General features: G+C 44.1%; 1 protein-coding gene across 6 annotated transcripts in view; it reads left to right on the top strand.

Annotated features, from left to right (window-relative positions):
* Positions 1–19,608, top strand: part of BBS4 (Bardet-Biedl syndrome 4) — a 120,407-nt gene that overhangs the window by 44,028 nt on the left and 56,771 nt on the right. For all 6 annotated transcript variants that reach the window (XM_081085018.1, XM_081085014.1, XM_081085017.1 and 3 more), the window contains exons 3-6: positions 11,440–11,519; positions 12,256–12,319; positions 18,366–18,477; positions 19,441–19,513. In XM_081085018.1, coding sequence (XP_080941144.1) covers positions 11,440–11,519; positions 12,256–12,319; positions 18,366–18,477; positions 19,441–19,513 — 329 coding nt within the window. The remainder of the gene's footprint in view (positions 1–11,439; positions 11,520–12,255; positions 12,320–18,365; positions 18,478–19,440; positions 19,514–19,608) is intronic.

Here is a 19,608-nt window from a genome sequence, read left to right as displayed (position 1 = left end):
GATTCTTACTTTGTCGTTGGTGTTTGCCAATTTAATTATGATGTGTCTTGGTGTCAGTCTTTTGGGGTTCATCTTGTTTGGGACTCTGTGTGCTTCTTGAATTTGTGTGAGTTTTTTCTTCCCAATATCAGGGAAGTTTTCCTTCATTATTTCTTCAGACAGGTGTTCTATTCCTTGCTCAGTTTCCTCTACTTCTGGCACCCCTATTATGCAGATGTTGTTTTGTTTTGTGTTGTTCCAAAGCTCCTTTAGGCTCTCCTCCTGCTTTTTAAGTTTTTTTTCCAGTTGCTGCTCTTTTTTCCTACATCGTCTTCTAGCTCACTGATGCATTCCTCAGCTTCTTCTAGTCTACTGTTGATACTTTCCATTGTGTTCTTTATTGCAGCTCTGTCATTCTTCATTTCCTCTTGGTTCTTCTTCATTTCCTCTTGATTCTTTTTTAAAAAAATATATTTTATTGATTTTTTTTCATAGAGAGGAAGGGAGAGGGAAAGAGAGTTAGAAACATCGATGAGAGAGAAACATCGATCAGCTGCCTCCTGCACACCCCCCACTGGGGATGTGCCCACAACCAAGGTACATGCCCTTGACCAGAATCGAACCTGGGACCCTTCAGTCCACAGACCAACGCTCCATCCACTGAGCCAAACCAGTTAGGGCTCCTCTTGAGTCTTACCTGTTGCTGAATTTGTCTTCCATCCTTTTCAGCGTCCTTATGACCTTTGCTCTGAATTTTTTCTCTGACAAATTGCTTGCCTCCATTTCATTTACTTCCTTTTTTGGTGAGTCTTCCCTTACTTTTGTATGGGGGCTATTTCTTTGTCTCCCTACTTTTGCTCCTCTCAAAGGGATGTCTGGTTATGTGGCTCACTCTCTACTATGTTGACCAAAAGGCACAAAATACAACTTGACACGACACAGAGGGAACAAAACATGAGTGTATTTATGACACCGATAACCCCAATAAAAGTGAACACCAAAGAAAAGAGAATTAGGGGAGAGAACAGAGTGCAAAATGATATTGAGAAAAGGAAAAAAAGGTAAGAGAGAAAAGAAAAAAGAAGGGGAAAAAATTACATATATAGGGAGAAAGCTCCAGAAAACAAACAAATAAAAAATGCGAAAAACAAACACCCAGAAAAAAAGATGGGAACTGAATCTGAAGAGGCAGAGCTTATTTCCAGAAAGTAAGGCAAAGGAATTGAATGAATGGGGGAATGGCCACAGTTCAGTATAGAGGTGGTAGAAAGAGGATGAGTTGATAAGAAGATAACTAAAACACAATAAAAAAGTAAAAATAAAAAGACAAAAAAATTTCCCTATCTATTTATCTATCTGTTTGTCTATCTATTCATCTATTTTTGGGAGAGGAGAATAGAGTAGAGAGCAAGTAGACTTGAGTTTGGTGAGTGAAACAAATTAAGCAATTAGGAGAAGAAGAGGGGAAAGACAAAAGCATTAAAAAATTGGCTAGCAAAGAAAGAGAAAAGAGAAGGGTGCATGGACTTGGATCAGGGGAGCAGAAATTAGATATATGAGTAAGCCAACAGAGATTACTATAATAGTAATATGTAAATAAAGTAGATAAGATCAATTTTTAACAAGGGGTAAAAAGAAAGAGAAATACTAAAGCAGGAACAGGAGAAGAGAAACAGGATGAGAAAGGGAGAAGGGAGGAAGAAAAGGTTGGCAAAAAGGAAAAAATGAGATAAAGTAAAATAATGATAAAAAATAAAAAATAGAATGAAGAACACTAATCCAAAAAAATAAAAGGTTAAAGAAAAATAAATGAAATAAAGAAAAAATTTTTTCCTCTTTTCTTTCTTAAGTAAAAGATAAAAAATAAAAAAATGAAGTAGTGAAGTGTTGTTCGTTTCAGCTGAGGTTTTTTTAAAATCTTTATTGTCCAGGTTATTACAGGTGTTCCTCTTCCCCCCCCATAACTCCCCTTCACCCGGTTCCCACCCCACCCCACACCCTCGCCACCCCACTCTTCATGTCCATAGGTACTGCATACGTGCATATAAAATCTCTGTCCAATCTCTAACTGCATGCCCCACACCTCCTTCCATCTGAGAAATGTCAGTCTGCTCCATTTCCATATCCCTGATTCTATTACATTCACCGCTTTATTCTGTTCATCAGATTTTTTAGTCATTTGATTTTTAGATTCAAAAAATGTTGATAGATATGCATTTTTTGTCACTTTGTTGTTCATAATTTTTTTATCTTTACCTTTTTCTTTTCCTCCTCGTCCTCCCCCCTACCCCCTCCTCCATATAATACTGGTTTGGTGGTAATAAACTGCTTTAGCTTTTTCTTGTCTGTGCAGCTCTTTAAATGACCTTCGATTCTAAATGATAGCTTTTCTGGGTAGAGTATTCTTGGTTGTAGGTTCTTGCTGTTCATCACTTTTAATATTTCTTGCCACTCCCTTCTGGCCTACATAGTTTCTGTTGAGAAATCCGCTGACACTCGTATGGGTACTCCCTTGTAGGTAACTGACTTTTTTTCTCTTGCTGCTTTTAATATTCTCTCTTTGTCTTTTGCTCTTGGCATTTTAATTATGATGTGTCTTGGTGTGGTCCTCTTTGGATTCCTTTTGTTTGGGGTGCTCTGCGCTTCCTGGACTTGTAAGTCTATTTCTTTCACCAGGTAGGGGAAGTTTTCTGTCATTATTTCTTCAAATAGGTTTTCATTATCTTGCTCTCTCTCTTCTTCTGGCACCCCTATAATTTGGATGTTGGTATGCTTGAAGTTGTCCCAGAGGCTCCTTACACTATCCTTATATTTTTGGATTCTTTTTCTTCTTGCTCTTCTGGTTGGGTGTTTTTTGCTTCCTCATATTTCAAATAATTGACTTGATTCTTGGAATCCTCTAGTCTACTGTTGAATCTCTGTATATTATTCTTTATTTCAGTCAGTGTATGCTTAATTTCTGACTGGTCCTTTTTCATTTTTTTGGCATTCTCACTAAAATCCTTGAAGGTCTCACTAAGTTCCTTGGAGGTTTCTAGAAGATTCTTGAGTAACCTTATAACTGTGGTTTTGAACTGTATATCTAGTAGTTTGCTTGCTTCCACATATTTCATTTGTGATATGTTTCTTTGTCTCTGTATTTTGGCTGCTTCTCTGTGTTTGTTTCTATGTGCTGGGTAGCTGCTAAGTCTCCTTGAGTTGATAGAGTGGCCTTATGTAGTAGGTGTCCTATAGGGCCCAGTTGCTCAGCCTCCCCAATCGCCTGAGGTGGACATAGTTGGTACACTCCTTTGTGGGCTGTGTGCACAGTCTTCTTGTAGTTGAGCCTTGATTTCTGTTGGTATCACTGGGAGGAATTGACCTCCAGGCTGTGAGGACCAGCTGTGTTTACAATGGAAGACCTGCTGTGCAGGAGACACCTTTATGGGGCAGGACTTGCTTCAGTGGGGCTTTGGTGCTCCCTGCGTCTGCCCCTTGAGTGTGTCACTATGGATATGAACACATTGCGGGTAGTTTTTATCGCGTGCTAACACGTGGCGCGGGCCATTTTTGCTAATTTTTTGCACAAATGGCAACGTTCAGTAAAATTACGATAACTTTAGTTTACGTATTTATACGTTACCCGCATTCTACCGCTAGTCTATAAAAAACGTATTAATATGTGTCCTGCGCTCTACTACACTGGTAGAACGTATAAATACGTAAAACGTATAAATACGTTTCCCGCATACAATGTGTGAAGTGACATGGTGTCACACTGACCACTGGGTACACTGGCTCTTGGAACTCTAAGGAGGTGCAAAGTCAGCCACTGCCTGGGGCCACCCAGCAGGAGCTACAGGGAGCTCTGCAGATTCCTCCTCTTTGTATTGGGGCCCAGCTGTGAAGCTTTGGGGCTCCCTGACCCAGCTACAGCTCCTTTGACAGGTTTTAGGCTGAGAGAGGACAGGCCATTCATATGCAAAAGCCTCTGCGCACAGCTTGGGTGGGGTTTTAAAGTGGGTGGGGCGGGGTCTCAGGGGAATTCCATGGTGGAGCAAACAGCAGTGGCTGCCAGTCAGCCCTGCACCAGGGAGGTCCCTGCACAGGAACAATGACCACTGACAGCACCTCCATCTGGAAGAAAGCTGCCTCTGCGTTCCTGCCCTGATGCCAGACAGTCCATTTTCTCCCCTTATATGTTTTTATTATCACAAATTATTCCTGTTTATGCTGCGAGTTTTGGCAATCCTACTGGTAGTGTTATGACCTTATGTTCTTCGTTTCAGGTAGAATAACTCCTTTGAATATTTCCTGCAATGGAGGTTTTCTAGTGGTCAAATTCCTCAGCTTCTTTATGTCTGGGAATGTTCTGTTTTCTGTGCTCATCAGCGCACTCTTACTTTCTTTAATTACCTGCTTCATTTCCAGGATTTCTGCTTGATACTTTTTTAAAATTTCAATTTCTTTGGAGAAATACTCATTTTGTTCATTGATTTGTTTTCTGAGTGTGCTAAATTGCCTGTCAGTATTTTCTCACATCTCATTGAGTATATTCAGAACTGCAATCATGAAATCTCTGTCATTGAACTCGTATAATTCCATGTGCTCCAGCCTGTTTCCTGGGGCTTTTTTCATTTTCTTTCTGGTCATCGTTGTTTTTGTGGTTGTTTATGGTGTTCACTGTTCTCCTTTATTTTCCCATTTATCTCTGAGGAGGTCTTTCTACTCTGCTCCAGTAGATGGTGCTGAATTGCAAGATTTTTATTCTCTGTGGCTTCACAGTTTTGTGCCTCTGTGGTTTCCTTAGGGCTGTACCACCTTTGCTACTTAGGAGTGAGGTTTGTTTTTTTCCTCACAGTAATGGCGTCCCCTGGTCTCCACGGGTTCAGCCCAAGCATGCCTCCTGGGGTTCAGTTACAGACGGACACTTTCTTCTGCAACAGATATTGGCCTACAGATAATACACTCCTGGAAACAACTCTAAGGGCAATGGGAAGTGAGATTTGGGAGTCTATCAGTGGCAGGCTCTGTGATCTACTTTCTTTGCCTGAAAGCCCCACAGCCAGACCCAGCCATGGGGAACAACCCTGTAGTGAGGCTGTCTGCTGACTCGCAGCTCACACATGCAACTCAGACCCCATTCAAAAGGTGCTCCCATGGTTCAGACACTCTCTCACTGTTTGTGTGCACAACCACACAATACCACTACTCCAGTGGCAACTTCAGCAGCTAGCCACTCACTGGGTTAGCTCTCTGTTTGTCCCAACTGGCTGAAGAAAGTGCCCATAACTGCTGCTGCCAGTTCCCAGCTGTGCTGCAGATATGTTGCTGCACTGTAGCCATGTTGAGCTTACCTTCCTTCTCATCTTTCTGCTTATTCCAAGGAGGCCACCTTAGTTTTTCCATTGTACAGGTCTCCAGGCCTGCACTGGTGTTGAGCAGGGACTTCTTTGTTGAATTATAGGTGGTTATTTTGTTGCAATGTTAGGGGGAGAGGATAGATGCACCTTTATGCCGCCATTCCTCTGACATCACTTTTAATTTCTTTTTAAAAAATAATCTTTATTGTTGAGAGTATTACAGATGTCCCCATTTCCCCCCCATTGTTCCCCTCCACTCAGTTCCTGCCCCATGCCACCCTACTATCTGTGTCCATAGGTGAGATATTTGGTTAATCTCTTTTTGCCTCCCCCTCCCCCATCCCTTTGAGATTAGTCAGTCTGTTCCATTCTTCCAGGCCTCTGATTCGGTTTTATTAACCATCTTGTTCATGAGATTTTTTATTGGTTTATTTTGATTTTTATATTTGAATGTTGATAGATATGTGTTTGTTGCCATTTTCTTGTTCATATTTTTTATCCCTCCTTTCTCCTCCTCCCTCTCCTCCTCTTCCTCCTCCTTCTCCTCCTCCTCTGTCTCCTTCTCCTCTGTCTTCTTCTCCTCTGTCTCCGTCTCCATCTCCGTCTTCTTCTTCTAATACCCTTCAACATTTCATATAATACTGGTTTGGTGGTGATGGACTCCTTTAGCTTTTTCTTATTTGTGAAGCTCTTTATCTGACCCTCAGTTTTAATGAGACCTTTGCTGGGTAGAGTAATCTTGGTTATAGTTCCTTGCTTTTCATCACTTTGTATATTTCTTACCACTCCCTTCTGGCCTGCAAAGTTTCTTTTGTGAAATCAGCTGACAGTCATATGGGCGCTTCCTTGTAGGTAACTAACTGCTTTTCTCATGTTGCTTTTAAGATTCTTTCTTTGTCTTTAACTCTTCGCATTTTAATTGTGATGTGTCTTGGTGTAGGCCTCTTTGGGTTTCTCTTGTTTGGGGCTCTCTGGGCTTCCTGGACATGTATGTCTATTTCTTTCACCAGGTAGGGGAAGTTTTTTGTCATTTCTTCAAATAGGTTTCAACATCTTGCTCCCTCCCCCTTCTGTCACCCCCCATAATGCAAATATTGGTACACTTGAAGTTGTCCCAGAGGCTCCTTACATTATCTTCATATTTTTGGATTCTTTTTTTCTTTTTGCTCTTCTGATTGGATGTTTTTTTTGCTTCCTCATATTCCATATGGTTGATTTGATTCTCAGAATCCTTTACTGTTGAATACCTGTAAATTGCTCTTTATTTCAGTCAGAGTATGCTTAATTTCTAACTGAACCTTTTTCATGTCTTTGACATTCTCACCAAGATCCTTGAAAGTCTCATCAAGATCTTTGAGTAATCTTATAACCATGGTTTTGAACTCTGTATCCAGTAGTTTGCTTACTTTCATTTGTGACATGTTTCTTTGTCTCCACATTTTGGCTGCTTCCCTGTGTTTGTTTTTATGCATTGGGTAGAGCTACTATGTCTCCTGGAATTGGTAGAATGGCCTTGTATAGTAGGGCCCAGTGGCTTAGGATCCCCAGTCACCTGAGCTTGACACTCTAGGTGTACCCCTTTGTGAGCTGTGTGCATAGTCTTGTAGTTGAGTCTTGATTGCTGTTGGAGTCACTGGGAGGAATTGACCTCCAGGCCAATTGGCTGTGAGGACCAGCTCTGACTACAGTGGGAGAGCTGCTGTGCAAGAGGTAAGGCCCAGCTGTGAAGCAAGGCAGGCTGGTGCTAATGCCCGGTCTTGGGCTTTTTATTGATAGGTTTGGGCATGCTGTCACCAGCTGCAGCTTGTTTGAGAGATTTTAGCAAAGTCTGAAGCCTGAGCCAGGACAGGCAAGTCATATAGAAAAGCTGCTGCAAACACCTTGGGTGCGGCTGCAAATTGGATGGATAGGGCAGTGGTCCTCAACCTTCTGGCCCTTTAAATACAGTTCCTCATGTTGTGACCCAACCATAAAATTATTTTCATTGCTACTTCGTAACTGTAATGTTGCTACTGTTATGAATCATAATGTAAATACCTGATATGCAGGATGGTCTTAGGCGACCCCTGTGAAAGGGTCATTTGACTGCCAAGGGGGTCGCGACCCACAGGTTGAGAACCGCTGGAGTAGGGTCTCAGGGAATCCTCAAGGTGGAGTAAACACTGTGAGCCACGCTGATGGAAACTCAGGTATGGCTGCCAGTCAGCTCTGCAATGGGGGAGGTCCTAGCATAAGAACAATGACCCTTGTGAGCACCCCTGTCTGGGAGAAAGCCACCTCTGAGTTCTTGCCCTGTTGTCAGACAGTCCAGTTCCTCTCTCTATGTGTGCTGGAGCTCAGAGGTGTGGTGCACTGGCCCTTTAAAAGGAGCAGCTGCATCTCAAGCAGCCTCTGTGTCACTCAGCCACAATCCCTGCTGGTTTTTACAGCCCAAAGTTTCAGGGACTTCTCTTCCCAGCTCTGGAATCCTGGGCTGGGGTTCTGGTGTGGGGCTGAGGCCCCTTGCTCCTCACAGGCAGCCTCCACAGAGACCATCTCCCTCCCGATTAGTAAAAACAGCCCACATGGGTACCGGACCAGCCCCTTCAGCACCTCCACCCCTCTTACCTGTCTCAGTGTGCTTTCTTCTTTAATTCTCTAGTTGTAGTACTTCCATTCAGCTAGCTTTCAGATGGTTCTGAATGATGGTTGTTCTGTATTTTAGTTGTAAATTTGATATGGTTGTTGGAGGTGGAGAGTACTGGCATTTATCTATGTCACCATCTTGGTTCTCCTAGCCTGTTATATTTGGTCAAACATTTAATTGACTCACCCCTAATGCCTTGGCAGGGCCTGACCAAATGAGTTCGCAGGTCTTATATAGCCTGCAGGCTAGACATTCCCCACCCTTGCTTTAGAGAGTTGGTGACAGAGCTGCAGGCCATACTTACAATTGAGACTTGGTCCAAGGATGCTCAGTAAGCCACTGTTCCCAGAACTATTCATTACATTGTATTTCTTTACCCACTTTACACGCGCGCGCGCGCGCGCACACACACACACACACACACACACACACCCGACTTTAAACTTAGTGATTTGTATGGTCTTAGTGGGCAATTTCTTTTTAAATTCTCACCAAAGGATATGTTTCCATTGTTCTTTAGAGAGAGTGTGGAAGGAAGGGAGAAGGAAGAGAGAGAGAGAGAGAGAGAGAGAGAGAGAGCGAGCACATTGATGGAGACACATTGAATGGTGTGGGGAATCAAACCTGCGACCCTTCAATCCATGGCCTGAAGCTGTAACCACTGAGAAAAACCAGCCAGGGCTTTAGTACAAAATTTAATTCTGGAAGTGATTAGGCAGAACATGAATGGCTAAGATCTGATGATTGATAGGTCTAGGAGGAAGTGAAGGAAGGAAGCCAAAGTCATCAAAGAATCTGAGTAGGCACTTGTTGGCTACATGAAAAGTGGTCCCACTCAGAGAATGTGGGTAATTGGAAGATGAAGAGGCAATTACTTAAAATTCTATTTCTTTTTCTTTTGGCACATAAAATCATATCCATGATTTCAGCTTACAAATTCCATTAATATTCTCTATTCTTGGAAAAGAGTACGCAGCATTACTTCTTAATTTTTGTGTTCAAGCAACATTAACTCTGGGCCACAGTAAGCTCTTTTTCCTTCATGCCATATTATGGACATCCAAGTCTTAGGTTTTCTGTGATGTATGTCCTAAGGTTCTGGAACAGAATGATTACACATCATTTCTTTCTCTTCCCAGCTGTATCCTTTCTTTTATGTGTTTAGAAAATCAGGGCATATCTCAAACATGTATAGAAGTGCATTAAAAAAATACAAACACCCATGAACTACTCACTGGCCAGATTCAATAAATAAAAACATTTAGCCATGTATACTTATATGCTCTTTACTTTTTTTGAGAAATAAAGCATTAAAGAGTTGATGCCTCCTTTTTATCTTTTTCTAATCCCATTCCTCCCTCTCCTTTCCTTGAGGCCACCTCTATTCTGAGGTTGATATGAATCCTCCTTGTTACCATACAAAAGTAATTTCTTAATGAATTGTTACCTATTTTTAAACTTTTGAATTCAAAGGGCAGAGTAACTAATTTTATGGTTTCTCTATCATGAATCATTTTTAATGACTCAAATATATATATTTTTTCACCCCGGGCAAAAGTAGTCACATTTGAGCTATTGCTAAGACTGTGCTTAACTACATAAAATATTTTTTGTTCTCTGATCACATGTGACATTCATTAAATAGCCTATATAATAAAAGGGTAATATGCAAATCGACCCTAATGGCGGAATGACCAGGAACGACCCATTGCTATGATGCATACTGGCCACCAGGGGGCTGATGCTCAATGCAGAAGGTGACCCCTAGTGGTCAGTGCACTTCCACGGGGAGCTCTGCTCAGCCACAAGCTGGGCTGATGGCTGCGAGCTCAGCGGTGGTGGCAGGAGCCTCTCCCGCCTCCTTGGCAGTGCTAAGGATATTCAACTGTGCCTTAGGCCTGCTCCCTGCTGCCAGAGGGATGTCTCACTGCCAGCTTAGGCCCGACCCCCTGGGGAGTGGGCCTAAGCTGGCAGGTGGACATCCCCCAAGGGCACCTGAGCTGCCAGAGAGATGTCTGACTGCCAGCTTATTAGGCCCAATCCCCCACAGAGCAGGCCTAAGCCAGCAGGTGGACATCCCCTGAGGGGTCCCGGACTGCGAGAGGTTGTAGGCCGGGCTGAGGAAACCCCCTGAGTGCACAAATTTTTGTGCACTGGGCCTCTCTCTAGTCCTATATAATAAAGAGGTAATATGTAAGTTGACCATCATGCCCTCACAAGATGGCTGCCTGTGACCAGGCTGGCAAAGGGGTTAGTGAGGGACGACCAAATGACTGAACAGCAGGCTGTGTGGGGTGACCAGGCAGGCAGAGGGGTTAGTGAGGGACGACCAAACGACTGAACAGCAGACTGCGTGGGGCGACCAGGCTGGCAGGAGGGGCAGTTGGGGGCAACCAGGCCAACAGTGGGGGCATTTGGGGTCAACCAGGTTGGCATGGGGGGCAGTTAGGGGCAACCAGGCCGGCGGGGAGGGGTGCAGTTGGGGGCAGTTGGGGGCGATTAGGCTGGCAGGGGGAGCAGTGATGGGTGACTAGGCCAGCGGTGGGGGCAGTTGGGGGTGACCAGGATGGCGGCGGGGGCAGTTAGGAATGACCAGGCCGGCAGGGAGGGGTCAGTTGGGGGTGACATGGCTGGCAGCTGGGGGCAGTTATGGGCAACCAGGCTGGCAGGGGGCCAGTTCAGGGTGACCAGGCAGGCAGGCAGGTGAGTGATTAGGAGCCAGTGGTCCAGAATTGTGAGAGGGATGTCCAACTGCCGGTTTAGGCCTGATTCTCGGGATCAGGTCTAAACCGGCAGTCGGACATCCCCCAAGGGGTCCCGGATTGGAGAGGGTGCAGGCTGGGCTGAGGGGACTGCCCCCCACCCCCGCCCCCCATGCACGAATTTCATCCACTGGGCCTCTAGTACAGGGGTGGGCAAACTTTTTGACTCGAGGGCCACAATGGGTTCTTAAACTGGACCGGAGGGCCGGAACAAAAGCATGGATGGAGTGTTTGTGTGAACTAATATAAATTCAAAGTAAACATCATTACATAAAAGGGTACGGTCTTTTTTTTTTTAGTTTTATTCATTTCAAATGGGCCGGATCTGGCCTGCGGGCCGTAGTTTGCCCACGGCTGCTCTAGTATATAATAACATTCCTGAAATATTCTTTAAAAAGTCTTCATATTTACCCTCTATACCTAGGGAGAGTGAGAGAGGAGAAGGGACAAAGAATGATTTTATTTTTTTTCAGGCCAACTTATTTGAAAAACTAATAATATAAGCTTACAAAAAGTGAAGGAAACATATTTAATGTGTGCTAGTAGGACTTGTATCTCTTAGTTTAATAGTCTGTACATTTTTGATGCACTGTATTATGGGCAGCAGCATGAAGAATTTAATGTTATATTGCAAAATGTTTGTGGTTAGTTTAGATGGGAGGTCAGTGTGATAACGGAGAAAATCTAACAATTAACTGTGCTGTTTGTTTTGTCAAAATATGCTGCCCAGCTCCAGAGTTTCCGATTTTGGAGAAGCAGAATTGGTTGATACATCTCCACTATATCCGGAAGGATTATGAAGCATGCAAGGTGAGAGATAGAAATGATAGGCAGACTTTGGTTAGGCGGCTGACAGTGTCTGTCACACACAGTTTCTATCCCGCTAATAATGTATGAATTGCTGTTTTCCCATACTTGGTGTATTTGTTAGCCTTTGCTATGATAATGCTGCTTTAGAAACAACTTTAATTCCAATAGTCTCCAACAACAGACGTTTATTTATTGCTCATGGGCCTTCATATTGGCTGTGTTTGACTACAAGTTGTGGGTCAGGTTCAGATATGTTCCATGTGTCTTCTCATTTCAAGTAGAAAGTGGAGCCTGTATTTTGCTCATCAGAGTTTTTTCATATTTTTCTTAGCTTTACTAGATAGGTTTTAGGTAGGGGTTAGCAAAATTTTTCTTTAAGGGACCAGATGGTAAATATTTTAGGCTTTGCAGGCACAAATAGTCTCTGTTTTATAAGCTTAATATTCTGTTTGTTTGTTTTTTGTTCTTTTTTTTTTTTTGATAACCTTTAAAACTATGAGAGCTGTTTAAAAATAGGCTATGCAGGTTAGATTTGGCCTTTGGGCTATAGTTTGCCAGCCCCAATTGTAGAATAAGTGGTCATAACAAGAGAGTTGAGATTTTTAAAAAATCTAAATTAACTACTTTATTAGTAATTATCCTGGATTCTTACATTTGCTCCTTGTTCATGTCTACCCTTTCTTAAAAACGCTTGAAGGCATTTAATCATTCTTCAAAAGTATTTTTCTTCTTTCAGGCTGTTATCAAAGAACAGCTTCAGGAGACCCAGGGGCTATGTGAATATGCTATCTATGTCCAAGGTAAGACATATATTTCTTTTCTTCTTGTTAGAGGAATGCACACTTTGCCTAGGTTTCTGGAAAAAGAGCAAACAACTTATGCTTAAATTCAAGTGAGTGTGCCACAAAGGTTTTTTTTCAGTGTTGGTTTTTTATTTTATTTTATTTTTAAATACTGTGCTACATTTGCTTTAATTTATTTTTTATTTTTATTGATTTCAGAGGGGAAGGGAGAGGGAGAGAGCGATAGAAACATCAATGATGAGAGAGAAACATTGATCAGCTGCCTCCTGCACCCCCCCTACCCGGGAATCTAGCCTTCAACCAAGTCATATGTCCTTGACCGAGTCGAACCCGGAACCCTTTAGTCTGTGAGCCAATGTTCTATCCAATGAGCAAAACGGGTTAGGGCCAGTGTTGGTTTTTTAAATTGGAACATAATTCTTAGGCTAGATTTGACCTCAGAAATGACTGGTTATGTTAAAAAAAAGTTGCTACTATCCTTCATCCCATTTCTAGTTTCTGCCTAGTGTTTTTCAGAATGGATATTAGGGTCCTTGCTTCTGCAGTAGTTTCAGGCCCAGAAAAGGCTTTGAAAGGGTTCCTTGTAATGAGGCTAAAAGAGATGAGGAAAGACTTGAAGATTTTTAGTAAGGTGAGTCGGGATGAAGGGAAGAAGCCCAGAGATATACAGGATAAAGCAGAGAATAAATGAAATTCATTAGAAATCAAATATGAAAACCATTGCCTGAAATTTTATTGTTTAGTGCCAAAAGTTGCATCCCTAGTTTTCCCATGAACTTTCTTTTTGACCTCTTTTGTATAAGTGAGTTATTTTGTTGACCACTCATTGCCTTTGTGGTCTTCAGATTTGTATATATTTTTTTGGCATAATTGGTAAAATATTGACACATCTAGGACATCATGGCAAAAAAAAAAAAAGTTCTTTTATTCCCAATGTCACAAGTTCAGTGCCTCATAATACTTAAGCATGGAAATTCTTTTGTTGTTGTTGTTGTTAATCCTTACCCTAGGATATTTTCTATTGATTTTTAGAGAAAGTAGAAGGGAGTGGGGAGAGACACGAAGAGAGAAACACCGATATGAGAGAGACACATTGATTGGTTGTCTCCCGACCAGGGCTAGGGATCAAGTCTGCAACCAAGGTACATGTCCTTGACTGGAATTGAACCCGGAACCCTGCAGCCCACAGGCCAATGCCCTAGCCACTAAGCCAAACCAACTAGGGCAAGCATGGAAATTCTTCTGAAAACTTAGGCCTAGGAAAAAATATTGATTCTGAATGGTTGCTATACTGATAACCAAGTCTGAATATTACTGCATTTTTTTTTTTTTTTTTTTTTTTTGCCAGAATCTCCTTCTTGGTCATGGGGTATGATTGTCCTTGCCCTATTTGGGGAACTCTCTGAAAACTGAATTATGATAAATAGAGCATCTGATAAGGGAAGGTTAAGAATGTTTATGTGTAGTTTATCTGGTTATTTGCAAGGCACCGATTATCTGTGTGATAGATACTGGGAGTGGAGAGGGTTAGGTAAGTTTGAGGCACCTTATTAAAAAGGTTTTAGCCTAGCTGTGCCCCTGCGCTGGGTGCACAATGGCGCCAAGGTCCTTTCTCCTGATAGTGCAAACTCTTGATTCCTTCTTCCTGCATCTATTTCCCTCTGAGGTCACCCAAGCAACAGAAGCAACAGAAGCAAAAGCAAGGGTGGTAAACAGTCGGAGAGGGCCATGTCTCATCCTCTTCTGCCCCTCCCTAACTTCCATCCACCACCCACTGTCGCAGAGCTGTAAAAAATGGGCAGTTTGCAGAGGCACAGCTGGAGCCTGCAGGAAGTGGAAGATCTAAATATCTTATATTCAACTAGAGCTGCAAGCTATCTAAAGGAAGGAAACTGCAGTGACTACATTTAAGATTGTAACAGGGCTCTGGAACTTCATTCTCAGTCAAACCTCTTTTTCAACTGAGCAATGGCAATGAAACTTAAGAGAAATATCAGAAAGCTTATGTGAATTATAAAAGTGTTCTGCAAATAGACTGTGGAATCCAGATAGCAAATGATAGTATTAACAGAAGAACAAGAATTTTAATGGATCTGAATGCATCTAGCTGGTGGGAAAAGCTGTCACCCATCGCTTTAGTACCCATTTCTGTGCAGTTGTGAGCTTGGCAACCTGCGGCAGAGATGCCCCCAGACTAAGTGGGAGATTCCTGCAGCCATTACCAGCTGGGCATCACAGATGAAAAAAAGTTTAAAATTCTTAAGAAAGGAAATCAATGTGTAAAGGACAAAAACTATAAAGATGCTCATGGTAAATAACACAAATGCTTAAAGATTAACAATAAGGAATGTGCTTTTTATACAAACAGAAGTTGTTACTTGAAGCTGTACCAGTTTGCAGAGGCAAAGCAGGATTGTGATTAGGTGCTTCAGATAATGGGTATGTGAAGAAGTCAGGAATCATCAGAAAAGTTTAAATGATCTCAATAAAGTTCTACTAGATTCAAATATTGAGGCAACGGTGGAACTAGTAGCCAGATTCCTTAATATTAAGGAGTAGAGGTCCAGTGCACAAAATTTGTGCACGGAGCGGGGGGGGGGGGGGCGGTCCCTCAGCCTACCTAGCCTGTGTCCTCTTGCAGTCCAGGACCCCTCACTCCTTACTGCCTGCCTGCTAGCTGCTCCTTAGTGCTGCCGCAGAGGTGGGAGAAGCTCCCGCCATTGCTGAGGCGCTTGCCAGCCATGAGCCTGGCTTCTGGCTGAGCAGCGCACCTCCCGTGAGAGCGTACTGACCACCAGGGGGAAGCTCCTGCGTTGAGCATCTGCCCCCTGGAGGTCAGTGTGCATCATAGCAACTGATCGTTCTGGTCATTCCACCCTAACGGTCGCTTGGGCTTTTAAAATATAGACTAGGGGCCCGGTGCACAAAATTCGTGCACTGGAGGGGGATGTTCCTCAGCCCAGCCTGCCCCCTCTCACATACTGGGAGCCCTCAGGGGATGTCCTAGTGACAGCTTAGGCCCGCTCCCTGCTCCCCTTGGGGAGCGGGCCTAAGCCACAGTCTGGCCTCCCTTTGTGGGAGGTGACCGGGCTGATCAGGGGAAGGCACCAGGCCCATCACCCCGCTATTGCAGCCACTGCCAGTCACTGCAGCCACCAAGGTGTTTTCATCAACACGGACTCCAGTCCTTTCACCATGAAAAATGACAACTTTCTTAAGGCATTTTCAAGATGTGTCTTTCATAGGATATGACATTTCTTTATTATTTTTTTTTTTTATCCTCAGCTGAGGATATGTTTCCATTGATTTTTAGAGAATGTGGAAGAGAAAGGGAAAGACAGAGAGAAACATCAAAGTGAGAAGAACACTTTGATTGGTTGCCTCCTGCATGAGCCCTGACCTGGGTCCCGGCCAGGGAGGAGCCTGCAACCTAGGTATATGCCCTTCGCCAGAATTGAACCCAGACCCTGTGGTCGGCAAGCCTAGGCATTATCCACCGAGCAAAACCAGCTAGGGCAGGATATGACATTTCTTAGCCTTCCAGGAGCGGACCTTCATTTTTTTCTCCAGGAGTGTGGTGAAAAACCCTAGATCACCTCTTTGGATTCTTATTACCCAAATTACTAAGAACATTACCAGTGGCATACAGGGAGCTTAGCCAATGAGTGGTTAGAAAAAGTGTTTCCTCTGTAGTTCACACCAATCGCCGGCTTGGTCCCCCCGGCCCAGGCCTGACCCCTCTGGCTCAGGCTTGAGGCCTGGGCAGGGGACCCCCATCTCCCCACCAATCACCAGCTCCACCCTCACCCAGGCCTGATGCCTCGGCCAGAGGCATCAACCCCCATCACCCTCCCATCGCTGGATCGGCCCCTTGCCCTGGCTTGACGCCTCCACCAGAGGTGTCAGGCCTCGGCAGGGGACCCCCATCTCTCTCCCATCGCTGGCTCCGCCCTGGCCCAGGCCTGATGCCTCGGCCAGAGGCGTTGACCCCCATCACCCTTCGATCACTGGATGGGACCCCCAAACCCCTCTGATTGCCGGCTCTGCCCCCCGCCTAGGCCTGATGCCTCTTGCCCTGGCTTCAGGCGTGGGCAGGGGGCCCCCATCTCCCCCCAACACCGGCTCCGCCCCCCCACCCAGGCCTGGTGCCTCTGGCCCAGGCATCAGGCCTGAGCAGGGGACCCCCAGACCTCTCCGATTGCCAGCTCCGCTCCCCCGCCCAGGCCAGAGTTGTCGACCCCATCACCTTCTGATCACTGGATTGGCCCCTTGCCCAGGCCTGATGCCTTGGCCAGAAGCGTCAGGCCTGGGCAGGGGACCCCCGTCTCCCTCTGATCACCGGCTCGGCCCCCCGCCCAGGCCTGACGCCTCGGCCAGAGGCGTCGACCTCCATCACCCTCTGATTGCCGGATCGGCCCCTTGCCCAGGCCTGACGCCTCTACCAGAGGCATCAGGCCTGGGCAGAGGACCCCCATCTCTGCCCGATCACTGGCTTCTGGGGCTGGCCTGTGGCAGGGATCGGATCCGATCACTGGCGGCAGGCTGGCGGCTTCTGCAGTCACACACAGGGGCCTGGATGGCGGCTCTCTCGCTGGCTGCTGCACTGTCCCGCCCTGACTGCAGTATGCAAATTAGCCGCCATCTTTGTTGGTGGTTAATTTGCATATCACGCTGATTAGCCAATGGGAGGCGTAGCGAAGGTATGGTCAATTACCATGTTTGTCTATTATTAGATAGGACTAGAGGCCCGGTGCACTAATTCATATCCCACTAGGGTTCCTCGGCCTGGCCTGCGGGATTGGACCAAAACCGGCTCTCCAACATCCCCCAAGGGGTCCCAGATTGCGAGAGGGTCAGCCGGACCCCAGCAGCAAGCTCAACCACCACTTGGAGCATCTGCCCCTGGTGGTCAGTGCACATCATAGTGACTGGTGGACTGTTCCCCCCCCCACCCCCCCCCCCACCCCATCGTCAGTGCACGTCATAGTGAACGGTTGAGTGGCCTTACCATATCATTAGTATATTATGCTTTGGTTGAAAGGCCGACTGGACAACCGGACACTTAGCATATTAGGCTTTTTTTTTATATAGGATAATATAGCATCATTCAACAAAGAAAAGGAGAGAAGGAAAATTGATATTCAAAAGGTGAATGAAGGCCATTAAGAGCCTAAAAGGACCTCAGAGGAGATCTCTACTGGCTGCCTTGCTTCTGAGAAGAGGGAAACAAGCAATGGGCCACTAGAATACTATGAAAAACTATTGTTTGCCAAGTCTAACAATGCCTGTGAAGTTAGTTTATAAATGCTATCACTAGGAAAGATAAGCCTATGCGCAACTTTTAGCCATCACTGAACCGAAAGATTTGGCGATATTGTTGAGTAACAAACTTGAAGGGGATATATACCTCCTCCCACTTCAGTCTCTGAAAAATAATCTTATTGCCAAATATTTAAATGTCTTCTCCCTCCTATTTTTTTTTAAATATATTTTATTGATTTTTTACAGAGAGGAAGGGAGAGAGATAGAGAGCCAGAAACATCGATGAGAGAGAAACATCGATCAGCTGCCTCCTGCACATCTACTGGGGATGTGCCCGCAACCCAGGTACATGCCCCCGACCGGAATCGAACCTGGGACCTTTCAGTCCACAGGCCGACGCTCTATCCACTGAGCCAAACCGGTTTCAGCTTCTCCCTCCTATTTTTTTTCCTCTTTTAAGCTTGAGCATATTTATTCCCTTAATAAAAGGAAAGTGAAGAACTCCTCACACTGAAAGCTCCTTCGTTAACTGAGTCAAAGTAAAGGTATTTCTTACAATAAAACATTCAGGTCTCAAAAAAAAGAAAAGAAAAAGAAAAAGGTTTTAGCATGTCAGCAACTTTGCTATTTGTTTCAACCCAGCTGATTGTGTTGAAGATATAATAATCCAAAGAATTTCTTTGGTATGGTTTTCCATCTCCCATTTCTCCAATTTTTCTATATCAGGCTCTATTCTTCCCAGAACACGACTTTACTTTCTTTGTTTTCTGTTTCTTGGCAGCACTGATATTTCGCCTGGAAGGAAATATCCAAGAATCCCTAGAACTCTTTCAGACATGTGCTGTTCTCAACCCCCAGAGTGCTGATAACCTCAAGCAGGTGGCCAGGTCTTTGTGAGTATTGGCAGTCCTGGAGACTCACGGAAAACGCTGTGTAATGAGCATTCGCAGGCAGAGGCTGCTTCTGGCAGCCTGATCAGCCTCATCCATAGAGGGAGAGTTGCTTAATCGGTATAGTGGGATTCACTTTGAAGAGTGTAGATTAACTTTGAAATTTGACAAAATGAGATAACTCATATAAAGTTTGACAGAGGAACACTGATACTGGTTATCATATAAGTACTGACTTTTGTATCCTCAGTCCTCTAATCTTATTGGCAACCCATGGAAATTTTCTCATCCAACACTTAGCATAATATTTGACACACAGTAGATTTTTAGTGTTTGTTGAGGGGATGCTCTGAAGGTTCCTGAATGCAAGTAACCTCCAAAATCTTTCTAAGCTGTTAGGCACACTAATAGCTTTACTACCCCAGTACAATATTCCAGTACTAAAGTTTCTGTGGGGTTCCCATCCCTAATTTTTTTTTTAACCTACATTGTAATTTATGCCTGTACTATCTTTGCATAGAGCCTAGTTTTCCCCTGTTTTCTCCAGAACCATGATCCAATATCAAGGAAATAGACTTAGGCTTGGGAGCGAAGAGCCAGGTCCCTAATAGATGATGGTGATAAATGATGGCAGCTCTTGCTTAATTGGTACATTATTTGGTTTGTTTCTTTTTTGGTCTACATTTGTAGTACACTGTAGAAAATAAATTACAGAAGAAATAAATTACTAAAATTGGTGTAGAATTTGATCAAGGCACTGGAACTGTTACCAATGCAGTCCCTACCAACAAAGCTTCTGCTGTTGGTATACAGCAGCCTCACTGGCCGAACCAGCACAACCAGCTCATAGGGGAGAGGATTCCAGAATTCTCAGCTGGATGGAATTTGAGTCAAATGTGGGGCTAATGGGGTTAGTCTTCTAAAAGGTTTGAGTTAATAATTATGGAAACTGTGTTTCTTCCACAGATTTCTTTTGGGGAAACATAAAGCTGCTACTGAAGTATATAATGAAGCAGCTAAACTTAACCAGAAAGACTGGGTAAGTAGGGAACTTTTAGTTCTTTGTTATTAGTAACATGCTAATGGTTCCATTTATCGTATGGCTGTCTTTTGTTATTACTGAATTCTTACATG

This window comes from Myotis nattereri, assembly GCF_964212035.1.
Source record: "Myotis nattereri genome assembly, chromosome: 1".
In the NCBI taxonomy this organism is placed as follows: Eukaryota; Metazoa; Chordata; class Mammalia; order Chiroptera; family Vespertilionidae; genus Myotis; species Myotis nattereri.
Note: the sequence above shows the minus strand (reverse complement) of the source record. Positions and strands in the feature narration are given on the sequence as shown.